We start from the raw sequence: 22160 nt of genomic DNA on the forward strand, positions 1-22160 counted from the left end.
CTGTCAGATCCAGTCTCACCAAGACTGGATGATAGAAGCAAACTGTAGTCTGGTCTGATGGATCCATCCTGCCTTATATCAGTCAGGCTAATGGTGGTGTCATGTTGTGGGGCGTTTTCCTGACTATAGTCAGGGTTGAATCAGGCGACCATCCCTGCTGCGATAGGCTGCTGGGGCCTTCCTATGATGTACTGAGCGTTTCTTCTTCACTCTCTGTAAACACAGTCGCTGCATTGAATCTTAATTTTGCAATCTTTAAAGTCTCCTGTGACCTACTGTCATTACCACTGTGCTTCATAAGGGCAGCACCAACATTCATGTTGCTGGATTAAAACCTCGTGATTAAAAATACACTTTGAAGACTGAACTATGAAGCTGATCTCCAAAGATGAATCATTTCTTGGGAATTCTGATTTTAAAACAAGCATCAAAATCAAAGACTGATTTGCGACTGGTTAAAAATGCTAAATGTACTCACCCACCACAGCTCACTGAGGTCCCACACCTCCAGACCCCCGCCCCCCCAGCCCAGATCCACTCTACTTTCCAACGTGTTCTTGTGTCTCTTGCTCCTTTGTCTTACTTTTTATATTTTATACCTGCACAGTTGGTGGAGCAGACAATCTGGGTGTACACATACAATGACAGTAAAGGCATATTCTATTCTGTTCCATCACAAGCTTCTATATTAACCCAGGAATTCTGCACACTCACAAGAGGAGGTTATTTCACTCTTCTACACAAACTTAGCCATGGCTAAGGCCAAACAGCAGAGGCCTGTTCAGCTTTTAAATCCGTCCGTTATCCATGATACGAACTCAAATTTAACAGACAAGCCTTCACATCGACATTCCCAGAGCTTTGTGTTCACATTGTGTACATACTGGAAGCACTGACTACGTTTCGGTCCACAGGAGTCGATTTGTGTTGCACGTTGCAGTAATTAAACAAAATAAAATCTTTCTATCTATATACACTTTCAAAGCAGTTTCAGTCAAGCAATAGCAAAGATGCTGAACACCTGACAAACAAGCTTAGTTTTCCCCAATTTATGGTTTTATTGTCATACTTGTTTGCTTTGATAACATTTGAACACGCTCAAGCACACTGCCAGAACGCCACATGAGAAACCAAAAACTGGGTAAAAGCAGAGGGAAACATGTACACCCAAGATCAACATTTGGTTTCAACTGTTTAGTTCTTTCAATTTCCTTTGCAAGTTACTGTGAAAATCATTTTACACTCCGAGCAGAATCCTGGTCCACATCTGTTTTCAGATATAAATTCTGCCATTTGTCATTTATGGAAAGAAAAAAAGTGGAGGGGAAAAAAAAAAATCATGTATGATAAGCAGACCAGAGTAAGGAGGTGGGGGAGGTGGAGGGAGGGCTAACCCAGAATGGCATAGCTGAGCTCTCAATATGAGAAAGCCGACTCGTGTGGACATCATCTTGGTTTGTCATTTGCTTAAAAACATGTTTCTTTTTCACATGAGTTTCTTTTTCTGAAGCTGATCTTCAGCACGCAGAAAGGGGGCGTGCAGGGAGGCGCTGTCACCACTGATAACAGTGTGGGCGGGTTAAGACCAAGCTCCGCCTGCTCCTCCTCACTCAGACTCTTAGACTCGCCGTCAATCTTCAGTCCCGCTCAGCCACCAGCTTCAGCACTTTTCCGATCGCGATGGTCTTCCCTGGAACATACACCAACAAAGAAAACACTCCTCAATATTGCGTGAGTCCTAACACGGCTCTGCTATTGGAGTTCTGCTTCATTATATGTAGGATGCTCAGACCGGGAAAAATGAGTTCCATATACATGCAAGTAATTCCTGCTGTGAGTGACATTGAGGCAAGCAGAAATCCTAATGTGGCTGCCTCGTGCACACAGGGCTGACTGCGAGTACAGATGCTCTGTATATCTGTACACCTGTGTACTGTGCTGCGAGTCGAATAGTAAAAACGAGCATGACTTGATGAGTCTTTAAACCAGCTGCTTACAACAGAGCCTTTTATGGATGCAGATTGAGCTGCATCACCGAACCCACACCCTGAAGTGGGACACCCGATTTATCCTCGTTGGACCGAGCAGTAAATCAGATGGCAGAGCTGATGTCTGCACGACGCAATCAGCAATAAAATAGCGGTTTTCTGTGCACATCCAACCAGTTTACCACATAGCTGGTTGTCACTAGCACATCACACCACAGTTTCTCTCTGAAGCATGAGCAGGAACATCCGCCAGCCTGTCTGCAGGGGGAGGGGAGAGACACACACCCCCAAATGAGCTTCACTTCATAGATGTGAGGGGGGGAGAAAAAAAAAACGTCTCTCTCTGAAACTTATTTTGCACATATCAATTTAGTTTTCCTGCAGACGTATCAGGGAATGCCAGGACTCCCAATCACTTACGTTTGTGATGCACCTGTTGGGGTGCATGTGGTGAAAAGTGTTTTATTGCATAACGTAGTGCCGATTACATGTTGCAGACATGAACCGATTGTGCCACTCAGTGTGCCCAACCCAATGAGGACAAACCAGCGTGCCCGACTCCATCTGTTTGGTGATGACGTCGCCATAAAAGGTCTTTCAGACAGTGGTTGAACTGAAGGGCTGCTTAAGGCCTAGTTTAAAAGTTCTTTGTCTTAATCCCACAGACTCTACAGCCCAGAAAGCCAGGTTAGCTGAGACTAAAGTCAAAGGTTTCAATTAACAAACAAAGCTCTCTCTCTGCCGACACAGATCACCATGTGTGTTCAAAGTTTGACTTAAAAAGAGATTCCTTTCTTTAATGTTTTAAATGACAGTGTTCTGTAGTGTGGTATGGTTCTACTGAGATCATATACTGAGTTGTATCTGAATGAAGGCCAGCTGTGCAGTAACAGCAGCACAGTTTGTGTCTTTGATTTTCCAATTGCAATGTGTTTGTATCAGCTGGAACCTAATCTGCTGTTCAACACTGTTGAACTGCATCTACTGGGACTGTGTTCAGTTACAACTGTAGACCGTTCAATCATTAAAATGACTTCGATCTGGTCACAAGCTGCAGTGATTTTCTCGTTACCGTCTACATTATCAGACAGATAGAACGATAGATATATATGCACACACACCTTCATCCCGTAAGGTGAACCGTCCCATCTGAGGGAAGTCTTTAAATGTCTCGAGGCAGATGGTCCCTGCTGTGCGCAGACGGGCGATGCACACCTGGTCCTGTTTCACAAACCGTGGTCGTGTCTTGCTCTTCTCTCCTGTCTTCTTGTCTACCAGACAGATTAAGGCCTGCACCCAAGCAGCATATGTGGATTTGTAGCAATCTTAAACCAAATGTATAACATTTGGACAGATTAAGATATATGGTCCAAAAGTCTTGAGCCACCACTCATTTAGATTTTGCTAGGATAAAGACAAACGCTTGCAAACACACTGCAGAATTTCAGTGAATGTAAGTGAATATTTGGTGTGAGCACCTTTACTCTTTAGCACATGCACTCTGAGGCAGCTCTGTCATTTCTTATGTTCAAGAACAGTTTCCCAGACTTTTTGAAGGACATTGAAAGCTCTTCTTTGGACGTTTCTGCCTTTTTCCCTGTTCTCTGTCAAGATGATCCCACACTTCCTCAATAAAGTTGGATTCTGGGCTCTGGGAAGGCCAGTCCATAACCGATGGTTTTCCACTGTGTGTTTTGGCTTAATTATGCTTTTGCTGCACTGACAGTGTGTCTGGGATCACTGCTGCTGCCAATCTGAAGGTACTTTTTTCAATTCCAATAACTTTGATCAGATCTCCAGTGCAGCCCGAACCAACATCACTGCTGTACCTCCCTCCTGAACTCTGACAACAGTTTTGGTTTTTTTTACAACAAGCTCTCAGCTGACAGCTGTTTGGGGATCACCTTGTTAGCCTGTCTAACCGTGCTGTCTTTGGCCTTCTTCATAATGAAACAGATTATGTGGGGTTTTGGTTTTTTAAAGACTGCTAGTAAGAAAAGCCCCTTTTCCATTAGTACCTGCTCAGATCACTCGCCTTTACCCAACTCAGACTGACAGTTACCTGTTACAATCGAGTACCACCTAATGTGCGTAGTTGTCGTTATAGCAACACGGCCGGTGTGATCCCGGTCTGTGGCTTTTTGTCACACTTGAGGACCTCGTGTTATTTTTTGTAGCCAGTTCTCTTGTTGCCTGGTTTAAAGAATAAAAAAATGGCGGTTTGGATTTTCGTGAACGAGATGCTTTCATGGCTTGTGAGCGGTCAGTGACGCCACTGACCAGCCAATTGGTGGCGTGCAGTCTGATGACATCGCATGTTAGTACCTCTTTGGATCGATTGGAACTCTGGCCAAACAGGTACAACTGGAAAAATCCTGAAATCGATCCGAGTAGGTACTAATGAAAAGGAGGCTAAATAGGCCCAAATTGGTTCCTTGGTGAGTTGCCCGTTTTGTGAGGCCACTACACTGGTGTTTGTGTTGATACAGAATCTTTGTTATGCTTGAATGATTCATAGGTCAGTGTTAAACGGCTTAAGCAAAAACAAATCCTGTGAAAACGGTCAGGTATTTACACTGAGTGAAAAAGCAGCCAATGTCCACAACTTTGAAAGACGTTCCATCAGCCTGGAGAGCTCCTGATCCAGACCATATTTTAAATATAAAGAAATGAGTCGGGGCTCAAGACCATCGAGAAAGTGAATCTGGCATCAGGTTTTACCGTAATTTGCACTTCTTCAATGCAGGTGTGAATGTGAAGGACTGCATTGTAACCTGGACAGATGATGGATTTGTGTTCAATGATGACAATCTGCAGAGGAAAGAGTTCCGGTGATCAGGATAAGGCTGCCCATACAACATTTTCTCACTGTTAACATCAACAACTGTCTTGTGGCATCAAGCCTGAGATTCATTGCGGACCACGTGAACAGCTGCTGTGCACGTTGTCTCGATGCATGCTCAATCATCGTGGACGTAGCGTTTTGCTGTGAATGTTGTGTCGATGGGCCCTGTAATACCAGCAGAGCGTCCACGTGCACTAACCTGCGCGTCAAACGTGCGCCCTGAGTGGCACAGGTTCTCTGCATTGCACAGAATGAAGCCCGGGAGGATCTCCTCCTCCTCTATGCCTTTCAGTCGCAGCTTGAGATTTTCACCTGGCTCTGCGTCGTCCGTCTCCACGTCATCAGAGAGCAGACTCAACACTTCCACCACATGCTGCACATATAAAGAGACAGAACAGAGACGTGTATCCACATCCCCACACCAAAACAGGTGACACTGGCAAGGACCTACATGGGATATCACTAGTTTGTTTTCCTTAAGAACTCTATACCAGTTAGTTTCATGCAGCCTATTACATCTGAATACATGCTTCTAATTCTAATTTTAACTACAGGCAAACAGCCAGTGAGCAGCAGCAATAATCTCACCTGGCTCCGGCTTATGGAAGAAGATCTCTTACCCTGTTTGGCATCATGACCAGCTGCTGTGCTTTACTGATGGAGCCAGACTCCAGTTTGCCCAGAATCACAGTGCCCATGTCCTGGTGGAGACAAAGAGTGTTACAGAGCAGCTGAGAGAGAATCTGTGCATCTATCAGTCTGACCAAGTCTCCACTTCCACCGCAGCAGGACATCATGTCCAAGTTCAATGTGGCAGCAAACGATTAGAAAGAGCGGCTGTGACGAGAGGTGGCCACTCACTCGCCATGAGAGCATCAGACTATCATATGCCAGACACACTGGGACGATCTGGAGGCCGGTCAATCTCAGTGTGGACTCCATCGGACATTCATGTTTTAATATTTCTGTCAGCAAATGTCTAGGAAAGCTCAGGGTTGCAGCGCATATGTGCCTGTCAGACTTCATGCTGAGATGATGTTTCAATGCTGGGAGATGGCACGCTCCTTCAACTCTGTGCAGAGCAGAGACGGCTAAGAGGAAGTGCTCCGATTCAGAGTCAATCTTTAACCAGCTAATCAGTAACTGTTCAGATTTTAGGTTTCTGGTTTGTATACGCTGCATGACATCATGCTGCAGGGGCTCACAACGCCCCGTCAAGATTACACGCAGTCTGTGTCACGTAGAACATGTAGTTTGTATCAACGCACAAACATAAAAACTTTCCCCGTTTGGTTTGTTAACCTTTGTCAAAAGCTCCACCCTTTCGTAGAATTAACCAATTTTCTTGGTTAAATCTAATCATGCTAAACTGTAATGCAGCTTTTAGATGTGCAAATGAGAAAGACCCTTACCTTGTATTTGTCTACGATCGGCAATCTTACAGGACCGTCACTTGATCTGTTAAAATTTGGCAAACTGTCCAAGTGTGGAATAAAAGGTAGACCTCTGCAATATAAAACAAAAACGATTCCTCGTGTTTAACTCGTTTGCCTGATCTCTTCAGTCGCCACAGGTGCAAAAAGGAACACAGCAATACTTACGTGTACCACGAGCACATGTTGGCGGGCTCCTTCAGGTTGGCTCCTGTCAGCCCGGAGCACGGCATGAAGTGGACATCTTTCTTTGGATTGAAGCCCACTTTCTTTAAAAATGGCACCAGTTTCTCCTTACACTCTTCGTACCTGCGGGTTCAGACAGGGTGGATGTAAACCTCTTCAAAGGACAGCAGCATGACACAAAGTGACCACCACATGTATCAGCAGTGGGTGGAGGACAATGTGGCATGTGCAGCACCAGTGAGGTCAAATGCTGACAGGATGAGTGGAATTAACCTCTGATTCAGTCTCCCACAATAAACAAGCATTTATTTCAAACTCCCATTGAAGTAAAACTGAAACAGCATGTAGAGGCCAGCAGAACAGAGAATTTGGATTCCCAGTAATCGCTGCATGAGACGACTCAGGACAGTGTTAAACATTACATTACTATTGTTATTAATAAAAGTAAACCCACTAATGCTCTAATTACAGATTACAGTGTAAGCCAGTCAAAGACATGTGTGTATATGTATACATGCAGACTTTAGCTGCTGTTCAGTGTCCAAACCTTTCCAGGCTCCAGTTGACTGTAGGATCATCCATTTTATTCACCAGAACTATCAGGTGCTTGACTCCGGCTGTTTTGGCCAACATGGCATGCTCCCGTGTCTGTCCACCTTTCTCAAAGCCGGTTTCAAATTCACCTTTCCTGGCAGATATCACCTGTGGGACAAAACACTCACTCACTTTGTGCTACAGCCTGGTGTAACGTCATGAAACAGATAACACAAATGCATTAACAACAAAACAATAAAGACGTTAGAGCTTAGCCTATCCCAGCTGTCACATGGTAAGGACGGCACACACTGAGCAGCTCACCACAGGGTTATGAACATGAATAATTCTGAGCACTGACATTTTTATACTTTTAACTTTGTCCAAGTTTAAAGGGTTCAGTAACTAGTAGTGTCGTTTTTTCAATCCTGTCATACTTTGGAGCACTTGGAGGGAAAGTATGTTAAGCACAGATACTCCTTCATAAACACTATAGAGGGAGTGTGTACGAACAACTATGGACACAGATGTTTTTGAGAGGTTTGTTATACTGAATAAAGATGGAACCAAACTCTTCACCTGAGGCAAAAACACAGGCAGGGTGTGAAGGCATTGCAAGGAAGAGTTAGTTGATGATGTGCAACCAGGAGCAAACAAATAACTCAAGCAAGGATCACCAGCTGCTGCCTGACAGGAAGAGCCCACGATGAACGGGAAAACAGGACAGCTGGCTAAAAAACTCAGGCAGAAAAGTTTCCAGCTTTAGTATGTGATAACACCTCAACTTCTAATGAGTTACAGTGTTAACTTCCTTTAGTTATTGTTAAACTGCCATGTTACGCAGTTGTGTTATACTTTTACTCCAAATTCTCAGAAAACATCTGCTGCTCGATTATGGCAAAAATGATGATCACAATTATTTTCACTGACATTGAGATCTCGATTATTTGACGATATTTATTTAACAATAACAATGTGTTGAATAATGACTTTAAAGATTGTCAAAAAATAATATAGAACAGTGTGCAAATACTGATAACAGTGCAAATGTTTGCAATATAAAAATCAATGAAAAATGTAAACATCTATGTTTAGTGAGCTTTGCAGTGTTGCTCTGTGGTGCAGCTACATTGTAGCAAAGTTTACACACTGTGTCTACTTGATCCACGTCTGACTGAACCCATAATGTTTCCACACCACTGAAGTTTTTTTTTTTACTTCTTTTCAACCAACAGCAGTCACTCTCCTCTCCAAATAACTTCTGCTTAGCTTTCCGAGCTTCCCTCAGGTCCTCTTAATCAGCGGTCCCCAACCCCCGGGCCTCGGACCGGTCCCGGTCCATGAGTCGTTTGGTACCGGGCCGCGAGCGTTGAGGCTCAGGTGTGAAATGTCTGGTTTTCAGGGTTTTTATCGGTTTTCAGTGTTATTTTGTTATCGCTTTTATCGTTTACTCGGTTTTCCTCGGTCTTTTCATGTGTGTTATGAATAAATCTTTTTTTCGGTACCGGTACTAGTTTTATTTTGTTGTATTTATCCGCGACACCTTAAAGGCCGGTCCATGAAAATATTGTCGGGCATAAACCGGTCCGTGGTGCAAAAAAAGGTTGGAGACCGCTGCTCTTAATTGTTGTGACGTATGTTCGAAATGCAGAGAGGTGCGCTCGATTTGCCACACGGAGCAGCGCGAGAGTAAAGCACGAGGGAGGGGCTAATAATCGGCTCAGTCATTTTTAATGATCGTTGAAAGCCCAGATCGTAATCGAGATTCAAATTCGATTAATTGAGCAGCCCTATGCTGAACTATGTTGTGTTTTAGTTGACTCACACTTTGAATGTAGTGCGTCATCAGCAGGGTGGAGAAAGCCCTTCACTTACTAATAAATACTGCCTGCAAACAGCAGCATTTATAAAACTGACGTCGTCATCACTGTGGTATCATTTGCCCCTATTACATACACAGCAATGATTTTCTTCCTCTCATTTACTCAGAGCAGTACAAGAGCTACAGTGCTCTTCAGGGCGTTCTTTAAACCAGCTGAGTACGAGTGAGCGCAGCAAGTCTCATACGTGTAAGCCTGCTCACTATGAAGCGCACAGTGATATGCTCCTGTTAGGAGCAGCTGCATCCCTTTGGTACACGTAAAGACCCTCAATCAGCGCAGTTAGTGGTCTCAGCTATACTATTAGTCCTTGTAACACACACACACACACTCTAAACCAACAGCTCTCTGTAGCAGACTTACACGCCGACTTCCAGTTTAGCGTTAAGCTGCACTGACATACACTCAAGCGTCTGCATTTGATTTCAAAGGTAAACTACAGGGAATTCATTACAATTGTACTTTCTGGTGTTTTTCTCGGGGGTAAGTTCAGTAACACTGCTCATTTCCTGGACTCACCAGCACAGCCAGGTCTGCTTGTGATGCGCCTCCGATCATATTGGGCACAAAGCTCTTGTGACCTGGAGCATCTAAGATGGTAAAGTGCTTCTTGTCTGTCTCAAAGTATGCTCGGCCAACCTCCACCGTCTTGCCTTTGTCCCTCTCCTCCTGGTTGGTGTCCAAAGCCCAAGACAGGTACCTGAAGATAGTTTCAATAAATAAAAAAACAACCTGAGACAAAGTGCTACTGTGTTCGTGGTCACTCTCAGCAAGTCAGTTTCTACGATGTGCTCGACACACAACACCATGTTGATGCAGACACAGCAGACCATCCACTCACCAGGTTTCCCGGTTCTTTTCCTTGGCTTCTCTTTCATATTTCTCTAAGGTCCTCTTGTCTACCATGCCAGTCAGATACCTGTGGTACATGAAAGGAACATGTCAAAGGCACGATGTGATGGAAGCAACTTCACTCACCTAAAGAAAAAAGGAGACTACTACTCACATGATTTGTCCTCCAATGGTCGACTTGCCAGCATCTGGAAAAGCAGCATATATTAATCAGCTAACCTACACCTTCCACGTAATAAACCCATTTTTACCATACCTGATGTGCGTACGAAACTAAGTGTGCAATTTAGTTTGTAAATAACAACCAGAGCGGGTACAACCGGAGCCCTAATACACCAGTGAAAACAGCCCCAACAAACTAAATGTTTGGACAAAAATCTCAAAGCCGTCGTTGTTATGCGTGCCGGTCACACTCACACATGCTAACTCAAAACAGCAAACGAGACTTTCCACTAACCTACATGTCCAATGAACACCACATTGATGTGTTCCTTTTTGGGGGCATCCGGCTGTGTGGGTGGAACCTTGGGCACGAGCACCTCCTCTTCCTCCTCCATCATCTCTGGAGCGGTCTCGTCTGGCACTTCTGGCCCCCGGTCCACGCACACGCCGCCTCCTGGCTCTTCCTCGCTGGGTTCTACTTCTTTCTGGTCCCATGGCTCCTCTGCGGTCATTTCTGCATCACCATTTTCCACGGGCGCTGCACGGACAAACACAGCACATCTTTTTTTTTTTTTTATGCTCATTTTAAAAATGAAAATAAAGAGCATTTCTCACTTCCACCACCATTACTTTCTCTGCCTTGTGCCACTCAAAGGCTCTCTTAAGGCATTTGCACAAGAAGTCAAAGTTCTTTACAGGGAGTGCAGAATTATTAGGCAAATGAGTATTTTGTCCACATCATCCTCTTCATGCATGTTGTCTTACTCCAAGCTGTATAGGCTCGAAAGCCTATTACCAATTAAGCATATTAGGTGATGTGCATCTCTGTAATGAGAAGGGGTGTGGTCTAATGACATCAACACCCTATATCAGGTGTGCAACGTCCTTTCCTTTGGCAAAATGGGTCAAAAGAAGGACTTGACAGGCTCAGAAAAGTCAAAAATAGTGAGATATCTTGCAGAGGGATGCAGCAGTCTCAAAATTGCAAAGCTTCTGAAGCGTGATCATCGAACAATCAAGCGTTTCATTCAAAATAGTCAACAGGGTCGCAAGAAGCGTGTGGAAAAACCAAGGCGCAAAATAACTGCCCATGAACTGAGAAAAGTCAAGCGTGCAGCTGCCAAGATGCCACTTGCCACCAGTTTGGCCATATTTCAGAGCTGCAACATCACTGGAGTGCCCAAAAGCACAAGGTGTGCAATACTCAGAGACATGGCCAAGGTAAGAAAGGCTGAAAGACGAGCACCACTGAACAAGACACACAAGCTGAAACGTCAAGACTGGGCCAAGAAATATCTCAAGACTGGTTTTTCTAAGGTTTTATGGACTGATGAAATGAGAGTGAGTCTTGATGGGCCAGATGGATGGGCCCGTGGCTGGATTGGTAAAGGGCAGAGAGCTCCAGTCCGACTCAGACGCCAGCAAGGTGGAGGTGGAGTACTGGTTTGGGCTGGTATCATCAAAGATGAGCTTGTGGGGCCTTTTCGGGTTGAGGATGGAGTCAAGCTCAACTCCCAGTCCTACTGCCAGTTTCTGGAAGACACCTTCTTCAAGCAGTGGTACAGGAAGAAGTCTGCATCCTTCAAGAAAAACATGATTTTCATGCAGGACAATGCTCCATCACACGCGTCCAAGTACTCCACAGCGTGGCTGGCAAGAAAGGGTATAAAAGAAGAAAAACTAATGACATGGCCTCCTTGTTCACCTGATCTGAACCCCATTGAGAACCTGTGGTCCATCATCAAATGTGAGATTTACAAGGAGGGAAAACAGTACACCTCTCTGAACAGTGTCTGGGAGGCTGTGGTTGCTGCTGCACGCAATGTTGATGGTGAACAGATCAAAACACTGACAGAATCCATGGATGGCAGGCTTTTGAGTGTCCTTGCAAAGAAAGGTGGCTATATTGGTCGCTGATTTGTTTTTGTTTTGTTTTTGAATGTCAGAAATGTATATTTGTGAATGTGGAGATGTTATATTGGTTTCACTGGTAAAAATAAATAATTGAAATGGGTATATATTTGTTTTTTGTTAAGTTGCTTAATAATTATGCACAGTAATAGTCACCTGCACACACAGATATCCCCCTAAAATAGCTAAAACTAAAAACTACTTCCAAAAACATTCAGCTTTGATATTAATGAGTTTTTTGGGTTCATTGAGAACATGGTTGTTGTTCAATAATAAATTTATTCCTCAAAAATACAACTTGCCTAATAATTCTGCACTCCCTGTATATAGCGCAATTAAACAGCAACTGTTGACCAAGGCAACGCTGTACTTTTAAGATAATCAAAAGAGATAAAAACAAAAAGCATAAAATGAGAAGGTTTGAGTAAGAAATGAGACAAAAGTACAAACTCATTCATTCACTTAACAGCCAAGGAATAAAAGAGGGTTTTCAGACAGGTTTTGAAAGTGTCTGATGTTGGGGAGGACCTGATGTGACAGTTTGTTCCACAAGGAGCAGTCACAGCAAAGGCCTGATCTCCTCTGTGCTTTAACCTGGACCTTGGGACAGCCAGGAGCATTTGATCTGCAGACCTCAGTCATGTTGCAGGAGTGTATTAATTTAAAAGATCAGAAAGGTATGAGGGTGCTAACCTGTGCAACGGCTTAAAGACCATGTTTACTGTAAGCTGCAGTCATCACTGTGTTGTTGCCAAAGTAAAAGAGAAGAAGCCATACTGTGAGATGTTAGGTACAAGTTTGTCATCTCCTCATGTACTGTATGACAGAAGTGCTAACAAGGTGTCCAATGTACAATCGTTTGTACTCATACGCTGAATAACCTGCCTGGCCAACCTCAGTTGGAAATTCTTCTTAAAGCTAAGAATAAAATAACATTGAAAAATGGAGTATCTATGTTCATATTCGTGTTCCTCACAGAAATAGAGACCTGCTATTAACATGTCCCTGAAGCAATGTCATACATTATGACCCAAACATGCCAATCACCATTTCTAGGACTGGTTCATAGTTCGCTCACTATTTTAATGACGACTTTAATCAACTCACAAGAGCTACCAAGAACTGACCCAGTTCTTTTTTATTGCAATAAAGCAGCTAGGATGGCTCTGCAGTGCTTCACAGACCAACGTCCTGCAGACAGCAGTGTTTGTGGGTGATGTTCACGTCTGGCTTTAAGCTACATGTGTGGACAGCACGGTGAGCCATGTTCACAGGCAGGGATTTCTGAAGCCGTGCCCATTTTTAATGCAGTGCTGCCCGAAGCTTCGTCCCTGCACACAAAGATTGAACCTTCTAATGATCTTATCGACTATAGATGTTGATTCAAGTTTCACATTTTATGCTGAGGAAAATTTGAAATTGCTCCACAGTTTGTTCCTCCGAGTGTTTCTTATGAGTAACACTTTTCCAGCTCCTTGTTGCCCTGACCCATCTTCTTGAAACGTGCTGCTGCCATCAAATTCAACATGAGCTTATTTGTTTTTTAATGAAATAAAATACCTCAGTTTAGATATTTCATGTTTTCTATGTTCTACTGTGAATGATATTTGAATAGGAGATTGTCAGATCAACTATTTTCCTTGCACACACGCGCACACACACACACACACCATCCCAAGATTTTTGGAACTGAAGTTGTAGAAACCTTGTTTACGACACCAGCATGCCTACCATGTGTCCTTCCTTTATTCTCAGTGACCTTCAGGTGTGTGCAGACACAAACACAAGCTGTGTTTGACCAAGATGAAGGCGAGCCACAAGCCTCGGTTACAATTTCCACGTCTTGTGATGCAAAATTTCAGAACTGTGAGGGTCTGTGTCCGCACGGCTGCCTAATACTTAGTCCTTTACAGACACCAGGTGAGCCAACAGCAAGTATTCATTCCTGTTATATCTCTGAACTCTGCCCATTTAAACGACTAGTTACAAGGAACGTCCCTAAAATTTAGCACAGGTGTCAGCACCGTGAATAAATACAGTGTAATGGGAGATGTTCACATTTCCAGAACAGCTGAGTACAACCAATGGATCTAAATAAACAGAAAAATCTTTGCACCAAACACTACAGATTTCTGCATGCCCTCACTCACTGCCCCATGTGTACAGTCAACAAGAACCACGACTTCAAGATTCACTGTACTGTGTGTGGACAGTACGGTGTAGGCGAGTCCTAACCACCATATTTATGTGCAGTCCCCCAAAGAATCAACGGTGCATCACTTGGCATGGATGATGTGGCCAGGTCAATTGTTGACAGGCTGGAAAGTGGGCCTGAACAAGGCAGCGATAAAAAACATAATTAAAAACGACGGGGAAATAAAATAAAACCAATCAAGGTGGAACAGTGGTTTGCACCACTGCCTCACAGCAAGAAAGTTCTGGGTTTGAGTCCACCACCTGGTTAGGGCCTTTCTTTGTGGAATTTGCATGTTCTCCCTGTGCATGTGTGGGTCCTCTCCGGCTGCTTCCCATAGTCCAAAGTAGGGCTGGGCCATATTATACCATTCACGGTAACACCGGTACAATGCTGGGCAACAATAAGAAAATAAAATATAACGATAAAACGCACATGCGCAGTGCCTGTTTTCATACGCACATGGCCGAAAAAGCATGGCAGCGACTGAGAATGAGAAGGGAGAAAGCGGATCATTGAGTGAAACGGATGAACCAGAACTTGTTTGTAAAAATGCTGCAACTTCAGTGGTGTGGAACTGGTTTGGTGTTTGTCTGTCAGATACACAACACAGCACATTTTTTTTGTAGAACATACAAGTGGCCGTCGTTATTGCCGTATTTGTCTGACTAAGGTGCTCGTAAATCAGAGTAATCTGGGACCTAAACTCCGCCCTCTCACTGAGAGTTAAAAATTGTCTAAATTCTTTCATCTTTAACAGAATGATCAGCGTTGCTGCTTTACCAGGTGTAACAATTACGTTTAACATCCAGACATCCATGAAAACAGGATTTATTACATTTAACAGAGTTAGAAGTTAGCTCGCTGGTTTCCACCTAAACATGATATAGCATGTTCTGACTGAGAGATTTCTGAAAAAAAATCAAACGTACAGCTCTGCTATCACTTCCAACATAAATGAAGACAGGAAACTAAACAGCAGTGATGTTTGTAGGGTTACTGAAGTTGGGCTAGCTGGTATATAATGATGTGCTACGTGATCGCTAGCGACACAGCTGTGTTAGCATAAACAGTGAAGCTGGAGGACGAACACTAACACTTTTCCACTTATAAAAGTTAACGTGAAGGTTCCTGATGGTTAGAGACAAATGCAATCGCATGGCAGGATGCTGTAAACGGACCAAACTTCAGTCAGGAGAACAACTAAGATAATCCATCCACCATACAAGGTTAGTCATTAATATACTGCAACAACATGGGAATAGAGCCGCTGTGATAGAATACAGCATTAATGAATCGATGGGACAGAAATGGAGGAAGCAAGAAGAATGAGTTGAATAAAGTTTGATTTATCTGACTGCTTTGTTTCGCTTGATGTGTCTTATAATCCCGTGCACCTTATGGTCCGAGAAATACATATTTGACTTTTTTATTTGGCACACTGCAGTTTAATGTTGCAAAGCACCTCTTTTTAACTTCAGTGGATATTATACATGGTTATGCTCAGGATATGTCAGCCCATTTCTACTGGAAATGCCTTTTGGTTAAACTTTCAGCAAGGAATTTGCATTTGCACTGTTACATTTTTATAAAGCTTTAATGTACATAAAAACAGCTGCTTGTTTAAGTGACAATAAATGGATGGGTTTTCTTTGTGCTAGTAAAGATGTGGAGTTGTGTTTTGTCTTGCATCAATTATATCGTCAGTTATATCGTTATCACAAATTTTGAAATATATATTGTGACAAATATTTTTGGCCACATCGTCCTGTTCTAGTCCAAAGACATGCAGTTAGTGGGGTTAAGTTAACGGGTGATTCTAAATTGGCCCCAAGTCTGAATGCGAGTATGAATGACCTGTCCAGGGTGTACCCGTGTCTTGCACCATAAGTGCTTAAATGGGCTCCAGAGTGGAAGAAAACACCTACAACATAAAAGATGGACTGCAAAGCCACGTGTAGGCTCACATGTAAGACCACTCAGAATGGGTTGATGTTCCCTTACAGATAAAAAAAAAAAATAAAATAAAATAAAATACAAACCCCCCCCCCCAAAAAAAAACAAAAAAAACAAACAAAAAAAAAAAAAAAAAACACATTTCCGGTGACCCCCTATTAGCAAGCACTTGGCAACAGTGGGAAGGAAAAACTCCCTTTTAACAGGAAAACACCTCCAGCAGAACCAGGCTCAGGGAGGGGCGGGGCCATCTGCTGTGATTGGTTGGGGTGAGGGAGACAAGACAAAAGACACTGGAAGAGTCTGAGATTAATTTGAATTAATGATTAAATGCATAGGTATATAAACACAGTGAGCAAAAAAGGTGATTGAAGAAGATGCACTAAGTGCATCATGGGAAACCCCAGCAGCCTAATCCTGTTGCAGTGCAACTAAGGGAGCATTCAGGGTCACCTCATCTATATATGGTTTATCAAAAACATACTTTGTCAGTCTACAAGCCAAATGATGTTACTGGAGGATTCAATGTGAGCCTATCAAACATGTTCATGTAGAGTACATCTCTGCATGCGTGTCTAAAGTGATAATGAAATACACTCCCAGTGAACATGACAGAGCAATGAAAAACAAGACAAGCTGATGCTAATCTACAACTGAATACAGACGTCAGTTGCTGTTTGCTCAAACACTGTACTCGGGAAGAAACACACTGTAGCAGATGCATGAAGCAAACACTGCTGCGAGGTGAAGGAGAGGAAACCAACTGTTCTAACTGTGTGAATCAATCTGTGTGAGATTGATTCAGCATAAATGTCATTGTCAATATTGTACTCATACACAAGTATTATGTGTATGTATGTATGTATGTATATATATATATATATATATATATATATATATATATATATATAAATTCACAGTTCGATTCATTACTTTGGTGTCACGGTTCGATATTTTTTCGATACAAAAACCTGTTCATGCCTTTTTAATTTGTCATTTATTAAAATTATAAATATATATTTTAACTCAAAAGTACAGTTTTTAAATTTAATGTTGCTGAAACAACAAAGTAATAAAAAAATAATAAATTTATCTGATTGAGGAATCACTCATCTTTGGAAAAGAGTTTGTTACAGAGAAATGGCTCTTTCCAAAATAAAAGCTATGCTATACGCTTCTTCTGGGCTACATTCTCAGCAGCATATTAAACATATCAGGTCCCCATAAGGAGAATCAGGTGCTAACGGCTGTCTAAATGACTCGGTAAAGTTTGTAGCATGCGTGCTTGTTGTTTGTCGGCGTAAATGTGCAGTCATATTCGTTGTGTTCCCACTAGTGCTGTCAGCGTTAATCTCGTTGAAATGACGTTAACGCCACAACACGGCAAATCTCCGTTAACGAGCTACCGCGGATCGCCCCGTGCGTGGGGCTAGACGGCCAACACGTTAACGAGCTAACTGCGCTAACACACTAGTTCACACCAATGTAATTGAGCATTGCGTGGCACATCCAACATACTGTTTTACTTTACTTTTGTCCATGTACCTTGTCCACGCTTACCTTCAGGGTCATGCTTCACATGAAAACCAAAATAGTTCCAAACGCCAGATCTGAATGAGGGTGGGGGAGGTTCAATTTGCCATGTTGCAAGGAGAGCTTAACTTCTGTCTCGCTAGCTTGCGCTGTGCTCAGTGAATCTGCGTTCGACTACTCCGCCTAGGCTGCACTGTCGAGCGCAGATTCACTGAGCGCTCAACACAGACAGCATCGTCAGAAGGAAAGTTGATAAAATAAATTAAAAATGTTGTATTGTTCGATACATATGCGTACCGAACCGAACGCACTGTATCGAACGGTTCAATATCGATACGAGTATTGTTGCACCCCTGATATATAGATATATACACACACACATATAGAGGTGTGTGTGTGTGTGTGTGTGTGTGTGTGTGTGTGTGTGTGTGTGTGTGTGTGTGTGTGTGTGTAAGGCACACTGGGAGCACTACAAACATGAAGATTAATCTCGGCAACAAATCTAACATTAAATTAACTTACCTGAAAAACCACAACTGGGCACACTTAGCTTGACAAAGCTACTTTTCAGTTCAGAGCAAGGTAACAAAATAACCGTATCCATCACCTACTTCATGTACAAAAACCTACACCCACACAATTTTGTGAAAAACAAGGGCTACTCTTATATGCACAAGAACCAGGGGACAGTGTCAGAAACACATGCAATAAGCAGTCTCTTGTTGTTGCTTCTGCCATCAGTGGAGAGCAGCAGAGTTACAACATACAAAGAGTTGAAATGACACTGAGTAAAAAACAAAAACCACATGTTTCTTCTCTGGCAACTGACTGTATTTTTCATCTTTTAGGGGTTTTTTTTTCTCTCTTCAATTCTCTCTGTGGTCGAGTCTGCTGACACTTCCTTTCCTGTTCAGGCCCACTTTTCAACCAATCAGCCTACAGACAGTCATCCCCAAGACTACTGGCACATCCTCAAAGGTTTCATACCCAGAGTCTGCACATATCAGGACAATAACACGGGCAGTAAGCGCTTGTATGTAACACTGTAGCAGTGTGTGTGCGCAATTTGTGTGCCACAGTGGGAAGCCAGTGACCCACACAAACACGCTTCATACTAGGGCTGAACGATATATCGCATTTGCGATAATATCGCGACATGATCAAGTGCAATTTTCTAACCGCAAAGGCTGCGATTATACTCTGGACATGTCCAAATTCATGGGCTGCATCCTCCTGAGGCCGCATTTGTAGACCGATTACGTCACAGCGACGCGCCGAAGGCTGTCCAAATTACTACCATATCCCAGAATTCATAGCACGGCCCAGCCAAACTCCAGTTTCCAACAATGGCGGCCGCTACTAAGTTTTAAAATTACTCATACTAATCTTTCTGGGTCACAAAATAAACTTTTAACATATTTTCAGGCGAGAAAGTAGTTGTGTAAACATCAAATATCTGCTCGGTTTATCAAGATATCCCATATTTGCAAAAGTGCTTCGACGTTTTCAGAGGCGTCTGCTACCCACCAGCTCGACAGCTAGCCGGGAGCTCGAGGGTTACTGATGCGGCCGAGAACGGCACAACTCCCGGCACATCATTTTCAGATCACCGCGGAGTTTCGCTGCTCGGGTTAAACGTAATATATAAGTCACTTAGACAACCTAAAAATGTTATTGTTGGGCTTTTTTCAGTGTTTTGTTTGTTCGTGAGTAAATCGGTTTGGCTGAGATTAAAGTTATTAGATTAGATAAAATAAAACTTTATTAATCCCCCGGGTGGGTTCCTCCTTGGTTTTCACACAGCTGACTAAACGTCAAACAGAAAACTTATTAAACAGAAGTATGAGACAGTCGAGAATTTACACCAGTGTCTGGTTATATTTTAGATAGCAAGAAGCAGACGGCCGAGTTTATTAAACTCCACCGAGACAGCGGTGACGCTAATCAGAACTAGACCGTCCAATTTCACGCCTTTAAACTTTAAAGGCGTGTTTGTGTGTGTGTTTATACAATTGCTATTATGTTTGCACTTTATGTGTAATGTTACTGACTGCAGAGATCAGTAAGATGTGTGTATTTTTTATTTATTAGTTTTATTTATTTAATATTATTTTTTAATTGAATGACTGTCTAGTAGTTCACAGATGTCGAAAAACTGAGTGTGGTAAAGCCACTGATTTTGTTTATGTATATTTCTGCAATCTGCACATTGTACTGACTTTCATTTTAATGTTTACACCAGGGTTCCTTGTCAGCACTTTATGCTCAGATGTTTGTAAGCTAAAAATAAACTATTGTGTATGTTCAAATATACTGTTGTGATTGAAGAAGTTAAATAAAAATGTCAGTCATCAATTCATGCATCACCTCATGTCATCATAACAGAGGTCTGTCTTCCAGGAAAGAACAGTTTAAAATTAATGTAATATCGTATTGGCCATACTATATGATGTATTGCTTGTCTTTGTTTAATAATACAGAAGACAAAGACCTTAAAAAATAATCGCATATCGCATCGCAATCGCAATATTGGGGCAAAAAAATCGCAATTAGATTATTTTCCATAATCGTTCAGCCCTACTTCATACATACCAGCACTTTCTGACATCTCCATGGTGGACATCTTTTCAACAGCAACTAAAAGAGAAACAATGGTTACATTTAAGTTTAATGTAATCTTAATGGAGCTTGTTCCACAATCTTAAAAGAAGAGCATGTGAGTTTTAAAGTTAATTAGAAAACAGAACCGTCTTTGTGCCCCACAAGTAGCTCTCATTGTATCTTCAGAGGCCATCTGACGACAGAACCTGTAACAGTTTTACTGTTTTAGTTCCCGTGTGTGGGGCTCAATATGGGCGGCACACCGCGGATGGATGCAGGTGGTGTATGTACGCTTTCCTGTGATCGTCTCCAGAGTGCGTCAGATCATCCACGTCACGCCACATACTCATACTCACGCTCTTACTAATTTGTTCGCAGTGACGAGTTTAAGCTTTCCGCAAACACTCCCGGGAAAAGTGCCAGTACGGCTCCAGTTACTGCTCAGAATGACTGATCTCTTGGTTATACGGCGTCGCTGACGCTAAACACCGAGGTTCCCAAAACTCAAACGTGAAAAGCACGCCGGCTAACGACCATGCTAGTTGGCTACCGCCGGGTGGCTGAAACAAGCTAACGCCGGTTGGGGTGGTTACTATTTAATCAGTTATGACAGTATTTAACAAGCTGCAGAACAAGAGGCGGCTAGATGTGACAAGTTGAAAAACTTACAAAGCGCAAAGCTTACCACGAGAAGGATTAATAACCCGAACAACGTGGAAAGCAGCTAGTTTATCGCGTTTCACGGAACGCGTGTCTGCAAAGCGGCTAATGAGCTAGCAGCCCAGCCACTGCTAGCTCTTAGCTAACGCAACCCCGTGGTGCCCCTGTACTCACCGGCAGAGTCGACGTTTGCCGGGTGTGCTTTCAGGCCAAAAGCCGGAACAAACTCGGCGGCGTTTACATTGGGCACAAATGGCTTAGCGTTCACATTTAGCGTTGTGAATGCTGATTCAAGTTGTCCGTCGATCGTGGCCTCCACATCATCTTCTTGTTCCCAGGAATCAGGGGCAGTGTCTCTCGGGTCCATCGTGGTTGTTGGATTTTCACCGCCGTGAGATTTGAGCTGCGCAGTTGTTGAGCCACACGAGCGTCCTCCCGAAACCCGACGACGCCGTCAGCCCTGGCAATGCTGGAGAGCGTCCCAACTCCAAGTGTGCCGTTTAATCTCCGACTCAAGTAAAACCCAGCAGCCGGTTTCTGTCTGACCAGACGCCACAGAGGATGTTCGACTCAGCACTCCCAGAGACTGTCCGCGTGAGCTAATGCGTCCCCACAACCGCCGGCTACCCGCAGTGACCCCTGGGATATGAAGTCTTATTAAAAAACGAGAGCGCGTCTGCTTCGAAAGAATTTTCACACTAAGAGAACTACATTCCCCGAAAGACTACGGACACACGGTTTACGTCAAAAAATTTCTCAGCTTTGTAGAAACCGCAGATTCGAGTCAGATTTTGTTTGATTTTCTTGGAGTATGACTTTCGAAGGCTTATTCTTTCAACTTGATTAACTCTTTAATATGAGTTATATTTCTTGTTTGCTTGAAGAAGACATTATACTCGAGTACAAAAACACGCTAATGCACCCCCACCGCACGCGCGCGCGCGCGCGCACGCACGCACACACACACACACACCCCGCTATATTCTAAAACAAAGCCACTAGTGAAATGTATAATATAATGTATCTCATATAATTAGTATAATATATAGTATAATATAATGTATAATATACTATATATAGTATAATATAATGTATAATATAATGTATAATGTATATATAATGTATCTCAACAGAAGTAAGTTAAAACAAAATTGGTATGCTTCAATTAACTGCTTCAAAACATTTCACAAAAACAGCTGCAGGTTAGACAAAAACCTCCAATAAACTGACAAAAAACGATTATAATTCATAGTTATAAATTCCCATATTTGAATTTCCATATTTACAGAATTAGAAAGTATGTTTACAGTCTGGTGCAACAATAACTTGTAGATAATTTCCCTTTCATACTCTGAAGTCATTCACAAATAAGTATTACAGTTTGCTGGTTTGACTGATAGGTATGCCACCATCGCTGTAGCAGAC

At 42.8% G+C, this 22160-nt stretch overlaps 1 protein-coding gene across 2 annotated transcripts; it reads right to left on the reverse strand.

Moving 5' to 3' along the window:
* Window positions 1-1034: 1034 nt before the first annotated feature.
* Window positions 1035-21382, reverse strand: gspt1l (G1 to S phase transition 1, like). 2 transcript variants are annotated; one of them, XM_082530247.1, is made up of 14 exons: window positions 20910-21382; window positions 20067-20111; window positions 10176-10418; window positions 9873-9906; window positions 9708-9785; window positions 9386-9566; window positions 7000-7154; window positions 6435-6575; window positions 6246-6339; window positions 5454-5534; window positions 5033-5206; window positions 4710-4799; window positions 3110-3278; window positions 1035-1690 (listed from the first exon to the last, which is right to left on the reverse strand). In XM_082530247.1, the coding sequence occupies exons 1-14, from the start codon at window positions 21100-21102 to the stop codon at window positions 1638-1640; spliced, it is 1731 nt and encodes a 576-aa protein (XP_082386373.1). In that variant the 5' UTR covers window positions 21103-21382; the 3' UTR covers window positions 1035-1637. The 2 variants fall into 2 exon arrangements, with proteins under 2 accessions (XP_082386373.1, XP_082386374.1); XM_082530248.1 differs by lacking the exon at window positions 20067-20111.
* Between the last annotated feature and the right edge of the window lie 778 nt (window positions 21383-22160).

This window comes from Aulonocara stuartgranti (genome assembly GCF_965226115.1).
Source record: "Aulonocara stuartgranti genome assembly, chromosome: 4".
Taxonomy (NCBI): Eukaryota; Metazoa; Chordata; class Actinopteri; order Cichliformes; family Cichlidae; genus Aulonocara; species Aulonocara stuartgranti.